This window comes from Rhagoletis pomonella, unplaced genomic scaffold, assembly GCF_013731165.1.
Source record: "Rhagoletis pomonella isolate Grant_MI unplaced genomic scaffold, Rhpom_1.0 Rhpom_scaffold_00009, whole genome shotgun sequence".
NCBI classification, from domain to species: Eukaryota; Metazoa; Arthropoda; class Insecta; order Diptera; family Tephritidae; genus Rhagoletis; species Rhagoletis pomonella.
In genome coordinates, this window is record NW_023458563.1 from 40,290,363 (window position 1) to 40,305,881 (window position 15,519).

The window sequence follows — 15,519 nt, forward strand, 5'->3', positions numbered from 1 at the left end:
GGTTGTGTTTTGTGGAATCAAATAGTTTGCATTAATTCTTTCCCTAAATGCCCAATTCATTTAATTCATTATTTGTCTAAATATTCAATTCCAATCTAATTATTTAAATTCATTTCTGTGAACTCAAAACTATTTTAATCGTAAATAAAACGAAACCTGTCCGTTTCTGTGAACTTAAAACTAATTAAACAAACAATAAACCTACATTTTGGGGCCTCGTCCAAGAAAAGGACGAAGTGTAACGCGTATATTGTGGAAAAGTGTTAAATTTAGATTGAAATGTCTTTGGCTTCAATCGAGAATGTTCGCGGAAGCTTGCGACGCAGCAGCAAGCAGAGTGTGGCGGCATTACACAAATTAGTGTTTGTGTCAGAAGGCGATAGGAATAATCGCAAACGTTTACGCGAATTTGCCGGCTTTGATTTCGAGGCAAACTATGGCTCGTATAAAAGTATAATGCAGTACATCGATGCAAATTTGAGCAATAACTTAAAAGTTCATATCGTGGAAAATTTGCAAAAGGGACGTTTGCTTTCCGCAAACGCAAAAGACAACGATCACGACGACAGCGATAGCGAGAGCAGCGACGATTGCACAAACGTAGAAGACGGTGCACGCAGCTTGAGACAGAACAAACCAGTAGAGGTAGGGCTGCCAGATATGTCTGTTACCAAACCGGGACACTTTAGGCTGGGCAGGGGGTATTGGGGGGGGGGGGGGGGCCTCTCGCTCCCTTCCATTTCGTTTGAACAAAAATTACGTACGAAAAGATGTAGTAACAAAGCAACTTATCACAACTAAAGCACAGAGAATTTTTCACAATTCTTTTTAGTCTTTATAAAAAAATTGTACTAAATACATCAAAAAACATAAAAATAAAATTTCTAAACTTTGTGCAAAACTCAAGATATTCAATAAATTTGCATACAAATTTGCAACTTTTTAATTAGACTTTTTGTAAAAATTTTAAAAATGAAGTTTTGCAGCCTATTAAATTTTAGTTGATTTTTGGTATTATTTTTACTGAGAGTTTCTTCCATTCAAACTATGTTCAACAATTCTTTTTATATGGAAGACACTGTCAGCAAAAAAAAGGCTAACAATCATCAAAATTTGCTGGCAACTTCAGACTTGCACTTTATTAATTGGTACAAAAGGTATATTTTCAAAATTTTTCTAACAGGTCTGATTAGAAATTGTGATTTGATGTACGGCACTGTACTTATAAGCACTCTAGGTTTCATGAAAGAAAAAAAATTTGAGTACAAGATAACATTAAAATATCAGTCAAATTTTCGTTGCTGTGGACTTGTTTCAAAACTTCTGACTTTTCCTTAATATAATTGTAAAACTCTGTGCACGTCATTTTTAACTTATTTAGGTACATATGTATATTAATCATCAACTATATGCTTGTGCAAAGTTCAACTATCTGAAGATGTAACTATTTCACAAATGAAACCGGTGCACTGAGAGAAAGAAGTATAGAATTAAAAAAACGTGCTAAATTTAAAAAAATACGCATATGAAAGAGCACCAACCCAACTCGTAATACATTCACACACACATTTTATTATTCAGTCTAGAAATATTAAATTCAAACGGAAGCTTTTTCATAATTAAGTTAAAAAATATATATTTAAATTCCATTCCCTCTGAAAAATAACAAATTGTGGCAAGTATCTTTGCGCACTCATCTACAGCCAGACATGTAAATGTGCATTCAAATGCTGAGTTTGAATCAACACCACGCGTGCGTGGTATTAAAGTGTTGTTTTTAAATACGAACATTTTAGAACGATAATCGAATAAAAATATTCATGTTAACTATGCGTTATTTCCCTCAGTGAATTCATAAAATTGTAGTTATTTTTGAACTTTTATTCAAATTTGTGCAATCAAATCGAAAACCGGGACATTTAAATGAAACCCGGGACATTTTAAGGTTGGACCGGGACACCGGGACAAATAGTCTAAAACTGTGACATGTCCGGGGAAACCGGGACGTCTGGCAGCCCTTAGTAGAGGTGATGAACAGATACGAAGACGCAACAAAAGTGGTAAAGCAAAGAGGAGAAAACAACGATTTTTTCCCGTCTTTTGCGAACGACGACGGCACAAGCGCAGTAAGCAGCTTTTCAAATTTAACCAACGAAGAAAATCGACGACGAGTGCACGAGCACGAAAACTCAACAAGACGAGCAAATAGAGAAGAAAACGGTGTAAATGAAAGTAACGAGCAAAACAATACAGTAGCGTCAAGAAATAGTGTGATGCATAGGTTTGCTATTAATTGTCGCGACATCGAAGATTCGGTTTAGCCTCTGGACGGCACAGATAAATTACCTGTTGAAATTTGGGTTAACGAATTGGAAGAAACTTCGGTATTAATGTTTTGGGATGAATTTCAAAAATTCGTTTTCGCTAAAAAGTCTTTGAAGGGACTTGCAAAGTTGTTTATTTCTACTGAGAGGGGAATAACATCTTGGGGAAAATTAAAAGAAAGTTTGCTATGCGATTCAAAACAAATACAAATAGTGCACAACTACATAAGCTACTGATAGATAGACACCCCTATGCTGTAATCCGAATGTTCGTAGTTACGAATTCATAGCTCAGTTCCGAAAATTCGAAAATTGGTACGCTGTAATCCGATCGTAACTATCAGCGGCACTGCCAACTAAAAACTCGAAACTCGAAGTTTTAATCAGCTGCTTTGACAGAAACAAGTCATAATAAATATAATCGTAAGTGAATAGCGAAATTAAAAAAAAAGTAGTGTAATCATTATTTGAAAAGACTTTTCCTTAATTAAGTAGAATACAAAGGATTCAGTGGCCGGTGCACTTTTGTCCCAGGAGGAAGAACAGCTAGCAGTTGCATTATACAAAGGAGATTGCTAGGAGATTGGTTTGATCCATTTAGCTTAAATGATAAAATGTAAGCTCCCTCCTTTTAAGGGCCTCCATTTCACTAGATACATATTGTGCCGCTTTAATTCTTGGAACGCTTTCCCAAAATTCCACCACATCCTCTTTAGCTCCTTTTACAAAGCCTCGACCAATATCCGGCCTTTCGCCCATGCATTCCACCAGTTTTTCGTATTGCGAGCGATTTTTTGTGATCTTCGATCTGATAATTTTGTAAACAGTTAATAATAATTTTTTTTTTATTCACACTTCAACTTACATATATATTTTTGCGTTTACACACTTTATTTTATTGATATTTTAAAACAATTTGTTTTGCTCCGACGCGAGCTTCTATTCGTACAAAATTCCCGACAAATACATAAAAATGACAGCTACGTCGGATCCAGGCATACAAACATTACGAATATCGAAGATGGCCTACGAATTTCGAAATTACGATACGGCAACGCGGATTTCAGCATACCAATTTTACGATTCGTAGCAAAAGCGAATCTACGACGGATTACAACATAGGGGTGAGAAAGATGAGTAAAGAAGAAAGTGTTCACGAGTACTTTTCCACTTCCGTCGCGAGTAATGTAGTATGTTATAGATGGAATAAAGGATTTAAACGTAAACAAAGCTATTTCGTATGGTGCAACAAACCTTAAAGAATTCAAACAAAAGCTAAAATGTTAAGAAATATTTAGCGGAAAGAACAAGTATACGGCGAATTCTTGTACAAAGGAAGTTGTGAAAAATGAGAGTGGACAAAAATGTGAGAATACCGAGAAAAGTGTCAAAAGAGAAACTACTTGTTTTAATTGCGGTGAAAAGGCCAGAAACCGGGTGATTGCAAAAACAAAAGCAAAGGCATGAAATGTTTTATGTGCAATGAATTCGGCCACATAGCAAAAAATTGTGCAGCAAATAAAAATGACAATTCAGAAAGTAATGTACGGCGTCTTAATGCAAAAATTGGCTTCATGAACGAAATAATTAATATTGGTAATCAAAAGTGCGTTGCTTTGGTTGACACGGGAAGCAAATTTAACATTATGACCGAGGATATTTACAACAACCTAAAGAAACCAAACCTCTCGCGATCGAATGTTTACCTTACCTGGTAAGGCCAATTGGTAATTTAGAGCTTCTTCGTCTTCTTTTTTGGCGCTGTAACCGCCTAAGCGATTTTGGCCGAGTTCAGCAAAGCACGCCAGTCGTTTCTCCTCTGTGCCAACTGACGCCAGTTGGAAACGCCAAGTGAAGCCAAGTCCTCCACCTGATCTTTCCATCGCAGTGGGGGCCTCCCTCTTCCTCTGCTACCACCAGCGGGTATCCGAGTTGAATACTTTCAGAGCTGGAGCGTCGGTGTCCATTCGAACGACATGGCCAAGCCAGCGGAGCCGCTGTATTTTAATTCGCTGCACTATGTACATGTCGTTGTAAAGCTCATACAGCTCATCGTTCCATCGTCTGCGGTACTCGCCGTCGCCAACGCGCAAAGGCCCGTAAATCTTCTGCAAAATCTTTCTCTCAAACACTCCAAGAGCATGCTTCTGCGCCATATACCAGCACGGGTACGTCGAGAGAGGACTTTACTCCTGAATTGCCTACTCAGTCCAAAGTAGCACTTGTTGGCAAGAGTGATTCTGCGTTAAATTTCAATGCTGACATTATTATTGGTATTAATGCTGGTTCCCAAGTAAACGAAATTCTCTACTTTCTCGAAATTGTAACTGTCAACAGTGACGTGGGCGCCAAGGCGCGAATGTGATGACTGTTTGTTTGATGACAGGAGATACTTCGTCTTGTCCTCGTTTACCACCAGACCCATTCGCTTTGCTTCCCTATCCAACTTGGAAAAGGCAGAACAGACTTCGCGGTTTTTGTTACCGATGATGTCGATGTCATCGGCATAAGCCAGCAATTGCACGCTCTTGTAGTAAATTGTTCCTGAGCGGTTCAGTTCTGCAGCTCTTATTATCTTCTCCAACATCAGATTAAAGAAGTCACATGAAAGCGAGTCGCACTGTCTGAAACCCCGATGGTGACGAACCGCTCGGAGAGGTCTTTCCCAATTCTGACGGAGCTGGTGGTATTGCTCAACGTCATTTTACACAGCCGTATGAGTTTTGAGGGGATGCCAAATTCAGACATAGCGGCGTATAGGCAACTCCTTTTAGTGATGTCAAAAGCGGCTTTAAAGTCGACAAATAGGTGGTGAGTGTCGATCCTTTTCTCGCGGTCTTTTCCAAGATTTGACGTATTGTGAATACCTGATCTATGGTGGATTTTTCAGGTCTAAAGCCACACTGATAAGGCCCAATCAGTTCATTGACGGTGGGCTTCAGTCTTTCACACAATATGCTCGATAAGACCTTGTAACCTATGCTTAGAAGGCCGATCCCGCGATAGTTGGCGCGAATGGCGGGGTCACCTTTCTTGTGGATTGGGCAGAGCACACTTAAATTTCAGTCGTCGGGCATGCATTTTTCTGACCATATTCTGCACAAGAGTTGATGCATGCACCTTATCAACTCCTCGCCGCCGTGCTTGAATAGCTCAGCTGGCAGGCTGTCCGCTCCAGCAACTTTGTTTTTTTTTCAGCCGCGATATTGCTATACGTACCTCGACATAGCCAGGCGGTGGAACGTCGGCTCCGTCATCATCGACTGCGGGCTCGGGTTCTTTTTCTCCACAACTTTCCGTACTGCTACCATATAGTAGGGCGGAAAAGTGTTCCCTCCATAATTTAAGTACGCTCTGGACATCAGTTACTAGGTCGCCATTATTGTTCCTACACGAGTACGCCCCGGTCATGAAACCTTCCGCAAGTCGCCTAACTCTCTGGTAAAATTTTCCGGCACTCTTCCTGTCGGCCAGCATTTCAAGCTCTTCGCACTCACGTATTTCGGCCTCTCTCTTCTTATTACGTAAAATACGTCTTGCTTCCCTCTTCAGATACCTATAGCGCTCCCACATAGCGCGCGTTGCGCCCGAACGCAGCGTGGCCCTGTAAGCGGCATCTTTTTTCTCTGCAGCTTCCTGACACTCCTCATCGTACCAGTTGTTCTTTCGGGCTCGCTGAAATCCGACTACTTCTTCGGCGGCGGTACTTAATGAGCGGGACATATGGTTCCACTGCTCGCATATGTCGGTTTTTTGAAGATTTCGCTCTGAGAGCAGGTGTGGGAGTCGAGTAGCGAAAGCGCTGGCTGTCTGTTGTGATTGCAGCTTTTCGACGTTAAGCTTTCCTTGCATATTTGGGCGCACATTTTTTGCTTTGGGCTTGTACCTTGGCTGCAACAAGATAGTGGTCCGAGTCGATGTTTGGGCCTCGGAGTGTGCGTACGTCTAAAACACTGGAAGCCTGTCTTCCGTCTATCACAACATGATCGATTTGGTTTCTCGTTTTTCGATCCGGAGACAGCCACGTCGCTTGATGGATCTTTTCATGCTAGAACCTAGTACTGCATACTACCATGTTTCGGGCCCCGGCGAAGTCGATCAGCCTCAATCCGTTGTCGGACGTTTCGTCGTGGAGGCTGAATTTTCCGACGGTGGTTCCAAAGATCCCTTCCTTGCCCACCCTGGCATTGAAGTCGCCAAGTAAGATTTTGATATCATGACGGGGGCAGCGCTCGTACGTGTGCTCCAAGCGCTCAAAGAAGAATCCTTGGATGCCTTATCCTTCTCTTCCATCGGGGCATGGGCGCAGATGAGCGAGATGTTGAAGAATCTCACTTTGATGCGGATTATGGCTAGACGCTCGTCCACCGGGGTGAACGACAGTACTCGGCGACGGAGTCTCTCTCCCACCACAAATCCAACTCCGAATTTGCGCTCCTTTACATGGCAGCTGTAGTATACGTCGCAAGGCCCCAGACATTGCTTGCCTTGCCCCGTCCAACGCATTTCTTGGATGGCAGTGGTGTCTGCTTTTGTACTTACGAGGACATCAACCAGCCGGGCAGATGCACCTTCCCCATTAAGGGTCCGGTCATTCCCGGTGCATGAACTCAAATCGTAGTCCTTTAAACGTTTGCCGTGGTCGTCATCATAAGGGGGGGTCTCATCCGAGGCTTTGCCTAGCTTCTTCACTTCTTCTTCTTCTTTTTTGGCGCCGTAACCGCCTAAGCGATTTTCGCCGAGTTCAGAAAAGCGCGCCAGTCGTTTCTCCGCTGTGCCAACTGACGCCATTGGAAACGCCAAGTGAAGCCAAGTCCTTCTCCACCTGATCTTTCCATCGCAGTGGGGGCCTCCCTCTTCCTCTGCTACCACCAGCGGGTTCCGAGTTGAATACTTTCAGAGCTGGAGCTCGGTGTCCATTCGAACGACATGACCAAGCCAGCGGAGCCGCTGTATTTTAATTCGCTGCACTATATCCATAGTGCTTCTTCACTGGAAGTGGTTTTTACGTGGCGGGTCACAAACCCAGCGCACAACCCATTGCTGGGACGGGGGTGGTTTCGCAACCAAATACACGTTTATATAGCGAGCCGCTTGATCCAAGCAGACACCCGCTTGCAGCCGCACCTACTGGTGAAAAACGCTGCAGACTTCAGTGAGCACTTTAACCGAATAAGTCGGAGTGGCCCCACCGAAGCTCCCTATCTTTCTGCCGTGACCCAAGGCTCCAATCGGATTGGTTACCGCATCTCGCACATGGGTTGCTCACGTTGCCCAGAATGCGCGAACGAGGACGCAAGAGTCGGGATTGAGTATAGCAATGTAACTGTAACTGCATACCCAGCGCAATGACTATACCCAATTGCACTCCACTCCATTGCAACCGGTCGAAATTGACGGTGATGTTTACAACGTAAATCTCCATATTGTTCCGACTAAATGTATGGACATTGATTTGATAATCGGTGAAAAGTTTTGCTCACAAGTCGAAATAAAAATTAATCGTGATGGAATTCATATTAGCAAAATATATTGACAAAATATATATATACTAGCTTATACCCGCGGGTTCCTGCCCGCGCTTTTATACAAATATGAAAAATAATTTAATGATGTTATATTGTATTTCTGTGCCCATTTCGTTATAGCTCGTTATTTTTTAAGCGAGTGAACTCCATACCAAGTTCCAGTATTCTTCCACAAACACTTCCAGGGATATGTGGCAATAAAAAGTAAATTTGTACTCGAAGTGCCACGCCCTTGTTTCTTATAACCCTAATCTTCTTTCATGAATTTAGAATTGATTTTACATACCCCAGTACCAAGTCCCAGTACTCTACCATGAACACCTCTAGAGATAAGCAGTATAAAACAGTAAATTTGTAAGGCAGGAACCATGTCCCCTTTTCGAATAACGCAAATTCTTCTCCATGAGTATGGAATTAATTTTGTATACACATCTCGGTGCCTAGTTCCAGTCCTCTGCAATAAACACCTCCAGAGATATGCAGCATAAAAAAATTAATTTGCATGGGAGTCCACACCACCTTTTCCAATAGCTCTCATTTTTCTCCATGAGTATGGTTTTAGTTTCACATACATACATACATATGTATTTCCATACCAAGCTTGAGTGCTTTACCCCAAACATTTGAAGAGAAATGCAATATGAAACTTTCAGTCAGTATGGGAGGTACTACGCCTCTCTTCCAAACACGTCCAATTTTCGTGAATATGAACATGATTTCACACAGTGTTGGCAAACTGTTAATCTGATTAACGATTAAAATGTTAATCGCGTTTGACGATTAAAATCAATTAGTGGTAATCAACTGTACGATTAATGATAACATTTTTTTAATCGTTCATCGCTGGCTGCGATTACGTTTAATTAATTTAAAACATTAATCGTTAATCCAGTTAAAAATAAAATCTAACTAATTTGTCTAGTTTGTCCGAGTTTGAAACCAAACACCAGTTATAGTAATTATTTTGTGTTTTACGTTAATAAAAAGCACATAATATAAAAAAATTATAATTATTGTTATTAGTAATACATAAATTGGGAACTTTTACAAACCTAGTTCGTAAAACCTTTGTTGGTATATATCTTAATGAAAATGCACACCAAATTAATTGATGAGAAAATCTGATTCAGCCACACCGGATTAACTTGCTTTGTGTGCACAGGGAAATTCCAGCATAACTTAATTAATCACCAAACCTTTTTGATCAAATTAAGAGTTAATGATTAAAAATTAATTCTTTAATCGCGGTTACGATTAACTGTTTAGTCGGATTAAAATTAATCATGATTAACTGTAATCAGATTGAATTTAATCGAATTAACTAACTGATTAAAATATCAATCGATTAATGCCAACATTAATTTCACATACATATCACTATACCAAGTTTCAGTTCCCTCCCACAAATACTTCCAGAGATATGTACGTAATATGAAAATTGCAATTTTTATGGGAGGGGCCTTGAGTTTTCGGACTTACTTTCAGTCTAAGACCATCCTTCCGAAATCCGTAGTAAGTGTACTAAATTTCGTTCTGATCGGAAAACCGGTTAAGGAAGTAGCCTATTTTTCAATCCAGGTCATAAACCATCTTTGAGCAAAATTTCATTTTCAAACAGCTGGCAATTCATAAAAAAGTAGCCTATTTTCCAGTCTAGGTCATAAGCTATCTGTGTGCAAACTTTCATGCAAATCTGTTTAGTCGTTTCCGCGAATTAATTTAATTAAACTTTGTTGACAGGTGGCAACTCTTCCAAAAAATTTGCCTATTTTCCACAGTAGGTCATAAGCTATCTGCTCTCAAAATTTCAAGCAAATCCATTCAGTCGTTTCCGCGTATTAATTTAAAGAAATTTTTTAACAGGTGGCAGCTCTTAAGAAGAGTAGCCTATTTTTCAATCTAGGTCATAAGCTATCTGTGTGCAAATTTTCATGCAAATCCATTCAGTCGTTCCGCATATTAAATAAATTAAGCGTTTTAAGCAGGTGGCAACTCTTAAAAAAACAGCCTATTAACCAATCTAGCCCATAAGCTATCTGCGTACAAAATTTCATGCAAATCCGTCATGCAGGTCATAAGCTATCTGTGCAAATTTTTATGCAAATCCATTCAGTCGTTCCCGCATATTAAATAAATTAAGCTTTTTTACCAGGTGGCAACTCTTTAAAAAACAGCCTATTAACCAATCTAGCCCATATGCTATCTGTGTACAAAATTTCATGCAAATCCGTGCAGTCATTTCCGCGTGATGATTTGCCAAACATCTGTAGGAAATAGTAGTAGAGTAGGCATGTGCTTATACTTACACACTGTAACTAGACCTTAAGAATTAGTTGTTAAGTTGATGCTGTAACTAGACCTTAAGACTTATTACTCGTTGTTATGTTAACCGTTGGAACAGAGATTCATTCGATTTTGTACGTACAAGCGAGCGGTAGCGTTTTTTAATAAACCACAAAACTGATAGCATTGTATCAGAAGTGGTCTTTGAACCCATTTTGAGTAAAAGTTTTAAATTTCCGAAGTAAATTTTGAGTAAAAGTCGAGTTTTATAATGCATCGCGACGCGGTAAATGCGGAGAAGTACTCGCTATTGCAGCTGAAGGCCTGGTGCGCTGCGGTAGGCGTCAATGCCAGCGGAGCAAAAGCGGCATTAGCCGCCAGGTTGAGCGAGCTTTCAGTGGAGGCGCGAGGATCATGTCCAGTAGACAAGGCAGGCGAAAAAAGCGTTTTAGACGGTGGCGACGACGAAGATACGGGAAACGTAGCTCAGCAACAGCGCGGGAAAAGTGTGGCCAGAAACAATGATGAGCACAACGTGGAGAACAACGGTGAGAACAATGAGGAAAACAACGGTGGGAACAACGGTCAGAACAACGGTGTGAACAACGTGGAAAACGACGGTCCGAACAACGGTCAGAACAATGGTCCGAGTAAAAATCAAGACAACGGTCCGAGTATCGGTCAAAACAACAGCGAGGAAAACAACGAGAATAGCTATGGTACAGACGACGATGATGTAGCGTTGGCATGCACACGTAGCGGTACATTTGGGCACCGCTTATCGGAGTACAGTTCGAGCGACAGCAGAGCAAGCAACAACGCACAGTGGGCGATTTGGATGCGCTAGCGGCGTTTTATTCAATTTTCAATTTTAATAATGCAGAAATTTTGCATTTCCTATCGATAACGCATACTTCAATTAGTTAATCGATAGTTAATTACCAATTCCAAGCAAATACGAACAGCTGTTACCTATCAAACACAACATATTTTTTAGCAAGTGCTTTACGATTTTTTTTTGCCTTATTGAATGTTATTTTCATGTTATTTTCATTGCTGTAAATAATAACATTTTTTCCTATTAACTTAAAACTTACTTTATAGCTTACATCAAGGTAAGTACTATATGTAGAATATGTTTGGTTGATCTGTTTATGTATGTGTTACTTATAAGACTCAGTTGAATTTAATTGTATTAACAACATGATATTGGTAGCCTACACCTGTATTTCGTGGATTAGAAATTAATAAAATTCAAGCGTATTCAAGTTAAGTTTAAAATTTTGTGAAAGCGTGTTTTATTGTGTGTTCAAAATGTCTTAGCTGAACCGCTACTACCCACTACCCATCAATTTATCATTTTTTAGACACAATGACCTCAGTACCAAAACGCAATTTTTACTTAGTATGGCTGGACGAAAAAATACCCAGGAAGAAGTTTCTTGCTATCGAAAACTACGCTTTCGGCACAGTTCTTAAAAATAATAACCTAAGTATTCAGCATCGTTGCGAAGTTGGTAGGAATCTTCGAAATTTTAATAGCAGGCTTGTTGAGAGGTGGAAGAGTTGTGCTAAAAATAAAATGTATTTTGAGAAACGACACCAGGAATGGTTAGATACGCCACTATCGTTAATTAAAGGAGATGTTGGTCGTCCAAAAAAAGATTTTGCAGAATTTTCTAGTAAGACACAAGTTGACAAAGTGTCTGACCTTGTACAGGAAGTATCATCCGAAGCGTTGCTGGTAGCTGTAAGCAATAGTTTGTACAAAGCTGGACAACGCAGTGCTTCAGAGGTTGTATCCATGCTTAATTCTGAAAGTAAATTTTGCGGAAAAGTTATGAAATCGTTAAAAAACCCCCGCTCCTTCCAATAAAATATTCGCCTGAAAAAGCATTCGCGTTATTTATAGATGTAGGTCATACTAAATATACGTGGAATTTGTCAAAGAAATCAGCGAAAAGTCAAAACGCCGATATATACCCAGGCTACGATAAACTACGCTCTGCGAAAAAAATTGCTATCCGAATGAAATAACAGTCACTGATTATTCCGCTGAAGTGTCATTGCAAAGTTTAGTGGACCATACTGTTGGTAGGATCATTCAAGCGTACCCACAAATTTTTGAAAAGCAGACTGGAAATAACAATACTAATATAACTGCCGTTTACAAATGGGGCTGTGATGGCAGCAGCGGACACTCAACGTATAGGCAAAAATTCAGCGATTGTGAAGGAAATATGATCGATCAGTATTTATTTTCAGTTTGTATTGTACTATTGCAAATAAAGCAGGGATTGAAAATTCTATGGATAAACAACCGACCTTCCTCAACTAGATATTGTAGACCAATAAAAATTCTCTGCGAAAAAGAAACGGCTGACTTGACTCGTAGAGAAATTGAAAATATTAAAAGCCAGATTTTAAATATTGTACCAACACAAATAAACTCTTTAAGTATTCATCACCAGTTTCACATGGCTATGCTTAGCGTTATCTCGGAGTCTTCTTCCCAAACATGCGGAATATGCAGAGCCACACCAAAAAATATTAATGACTTGAATTTGGTTCAAAGTTTTCCAATTGATTGTAGTCTCCTTGAATATGGATTATCAAGTCTTCATGCCTGGATTAGGTTTTTCGAGTGTGTCTTGCACATTTCTTATAGGCTTCCAATAAAAAAGTGGCAAGTTCGCGGTACTGACAAAAATGTTGTTGAAGAAAATAAAAAACGCATACAGGAAAACATACGAAAAGAAATGGACCTATTGGTGGACATACCATTGCCTAGTTCTGGTAATACCAACAACGGAAACACCGCAAGAAGATTTTTCCAACAACCACATTTGGCTGCTCGTACAACAGGAGTGGACGAACTTTTGATTCGCCAATTCAGTGTAATCCTACGTGCATTGGTCTGCGGGAGTGACATTAACCCGGAAGCATTTGGGTCATACGCTTTGGACACTGCCGAACATTTTGTTCGTTTGTACCCCTGGTTTTACATGCCTTCCTCTGTTCATAGAATTTTGATTCATGGAAAAGACATTATATCCCATTTTTCTCTTCCACTTGGTATGATGTCGTAGGTAGCCCTTGAAGCCAGAAACAAAAACTACGGATATATACGTGAGCACAGCACAAGAAAAAACTCCAGGAAAAACACAATGGAGGATACCATTAATGCACTTTTAGTTTCTTCCGATCCTTTAATAACTTCACTGTCCAATAGCTCTTCAGTTTCCTCTGCAAAAAATAGTATGTTCGACGAGGATGTTATGAACTTGCTATTAATAGAGAATCCTGAAACAGATTTGTCTGACTCTGATAGCTCAGATTCAGAATAATGATATTTTGTTCTGTGAATATTAATTTTTAAAATTTTGTTTTATAAAAATATCTAAATATATTATGGATTTTCTTGCAGATATATTTATAAAACAGGCGGTGTCACTTTTATTTCCAAAAATGTATACACTTTTGCATTAAGGTTTTCAGTTCTATAAGCGGAAACAAATTTCAGCAAAGCACCTTTAGTTTTGACAAAGATATCAAATTAAAAATTTTCATACGATAACGCCTGTGTAAAAGTGAGCGTGGTCACTAGAGGGTTAAGCCGATTCCATTCAATTTTGGCAGCCACCTTCCCTTTTATGAAAACTTCTATCCTGCCAAGTTTTATTTTGATCGGACAAGAAACAACTGACTTATTAGTTTAACGCCGCTAGGGATATCAAATCGCCCACTGTGCAACGGTGCGACAGCTCAGCCCATACCCGATAGCGTTGAAGCAAGTAACCTAAAAATTCAATTGCTACAAAAAGAAATTGAGCTGCTAAATCTGCGAAAGACTCTGCTAGAGAAAGAAAACGAAATGGCGGCGAACACCAACGTAAGCAGAGGAATAAATGAGGGTGTCCCGTTCGAAACGCTGAAAGACATCATACCGACATATGACGGCGGCGACGGTTTCAACGCTTGGCACAATCAGTTGCTACATTACCGCGAAGTACTACAAGTGAACGACGCGATGTTGGGTGTCGCTGTCCACACCAAACTAAGAGGTGCAGCTTTGGCATGGTATAATGCAAAGCCGGTGTTTCCTAAAGATGTCCACGAGCTATTACGCGAAATGAAAACCGTGTTTGCGACAGGTGAAAGCAAACTTGATTGCCGCCGAAAGTTCGGACGTGGACACCCGAGGAGAGTTTCGCCAACTATTTCAATGAAAAATGTCTTCTAGGCGGTGGACTCAACCTGAGCGACGAGGAACTCGCGGACTACCTCATAGAAGGCATACCCGATAGGCAACTGCGTAATCAGGCTAGATTACAAAATTTTACTTCCGCGAACGACGTAGTGAGGGCGTTCCGGTGTATTAACCTCCCAGAGCGTCCGGCACAAAAGCCTCGACCAGACAACAGGATGCGTTGCTACAATTGCAACTGCTCTGGTCATTATGCAAAGGACTGCAGAAAGCCGAAAGGGGAAGCAGGTTCCTGTTTCGCTTGCGGACAGCAAGGCCACCAAGCAGCGGAGTGCAAGCAGTATAAGAAAAGCAAGAACACTTTCGTAAGTTATTTTAAACTAGCTTATACCCGCGGGTTTCACCCCGCGCTTTTATACAAATATTGTAACGTAGCATATCCGCTACGATACAATAACATACAGCATCGTACATACATACAATATTGTACATACATACTGCACCGCACATGCATACAACATTGTACATACATACTCCACCGTACATGTAAATACAGACATACATACACACACCATTGTACATACACACTACACCAAGTGAGCACTGCTAGCAGCACACCAGCAGCATGCCCGAATAACTCACCAACCACTTCGCTCACCACACGGCATACATCGGGACGGCACACGACGAATGCTCAACAAGCATGCAGCGCAACAGGTATAAAAGGCTTAACAAGTGCGCAGTCAGGTCAGTCTTGCTAGGTGAGTAGCTGACTTGACTGGTCGATGAGCGGGTGGCGTGCTTGCGCGCTAATGTCTTGCCGGCCAGCCAAGCCAAGCTCGGCGTAACCAATCGGTCGATCAGCTGGTGTGCCTGCGGGCGCGCCAATGTGTCACCGACTGGCCAAGCCAAGTACGACTCAACCCGCCGGCAGACCCGGATTGCACGCCTTTTAGGCATCCTAACTGGTCACCGGCTGGTTGAGCCTCCGACATCGCCGACCCGTTCCAGCCCCTACTTTTGTAGAGTGCGATTAGGGGAATGGCGGTGCCTGGAGTGAGTCTTGCTAGGTCGTTTCGCTCCACCGGTTGCCGAGGGCCAGTTTCTGTTAGAAGTCACCCGCTGCCGCATATCATCCGTCGGGACACCCCCGTTGCTCAACAGTTGTTGAGAGTCT

The 15,519-nt window shown here is 41.0% G+C and overlaps 1 protein-coding gene across 1 annotated transcript; it reads left to right on the plus strand.

Annotated features, from left to right (window-relative positions):
* The first annotated feature begins 279 nt into the window (after positions 1-279).
* Positions 280-11,408, plus strand: LOC118745517 (probable cyclin-dependent serine/threonine-protein kinase DDB_G0292550). The gene is made up of 4 exons (XM_036478965.1): positions 280-645; positions 10,395-10,896; positions 11,240-11,250; positions 11,352-11,408. The coding sequence occupies exons 1-4, from the start codon at positions 280-282 to the stop codon at positions 11,406-11,408; spliced, it is 936 nt and encodes a 311-aa protein (XP_036334858.1).
* The last annotated feature ends 4,111 nt before the right edge of the window (positions 11,409-15,519 follow it).

Excerpts from the sequence above, each read along its gene's own strand:
- LOC118745517 (XM_036478965.1), top strand. The coding sequence starts at position 280 with ATGTCTTTGGCTTCAATCGAGAATGTTCGCGGAAGCTTGCGACGCAGC. Across the intron at positions 646-10,394 it reads GACAGAACAAACCAGTAGAG|TCGAGTTTTATAATGCATCG; the intron begins GTAGGGCTGCCA and ends TTTGAGTAAAAG.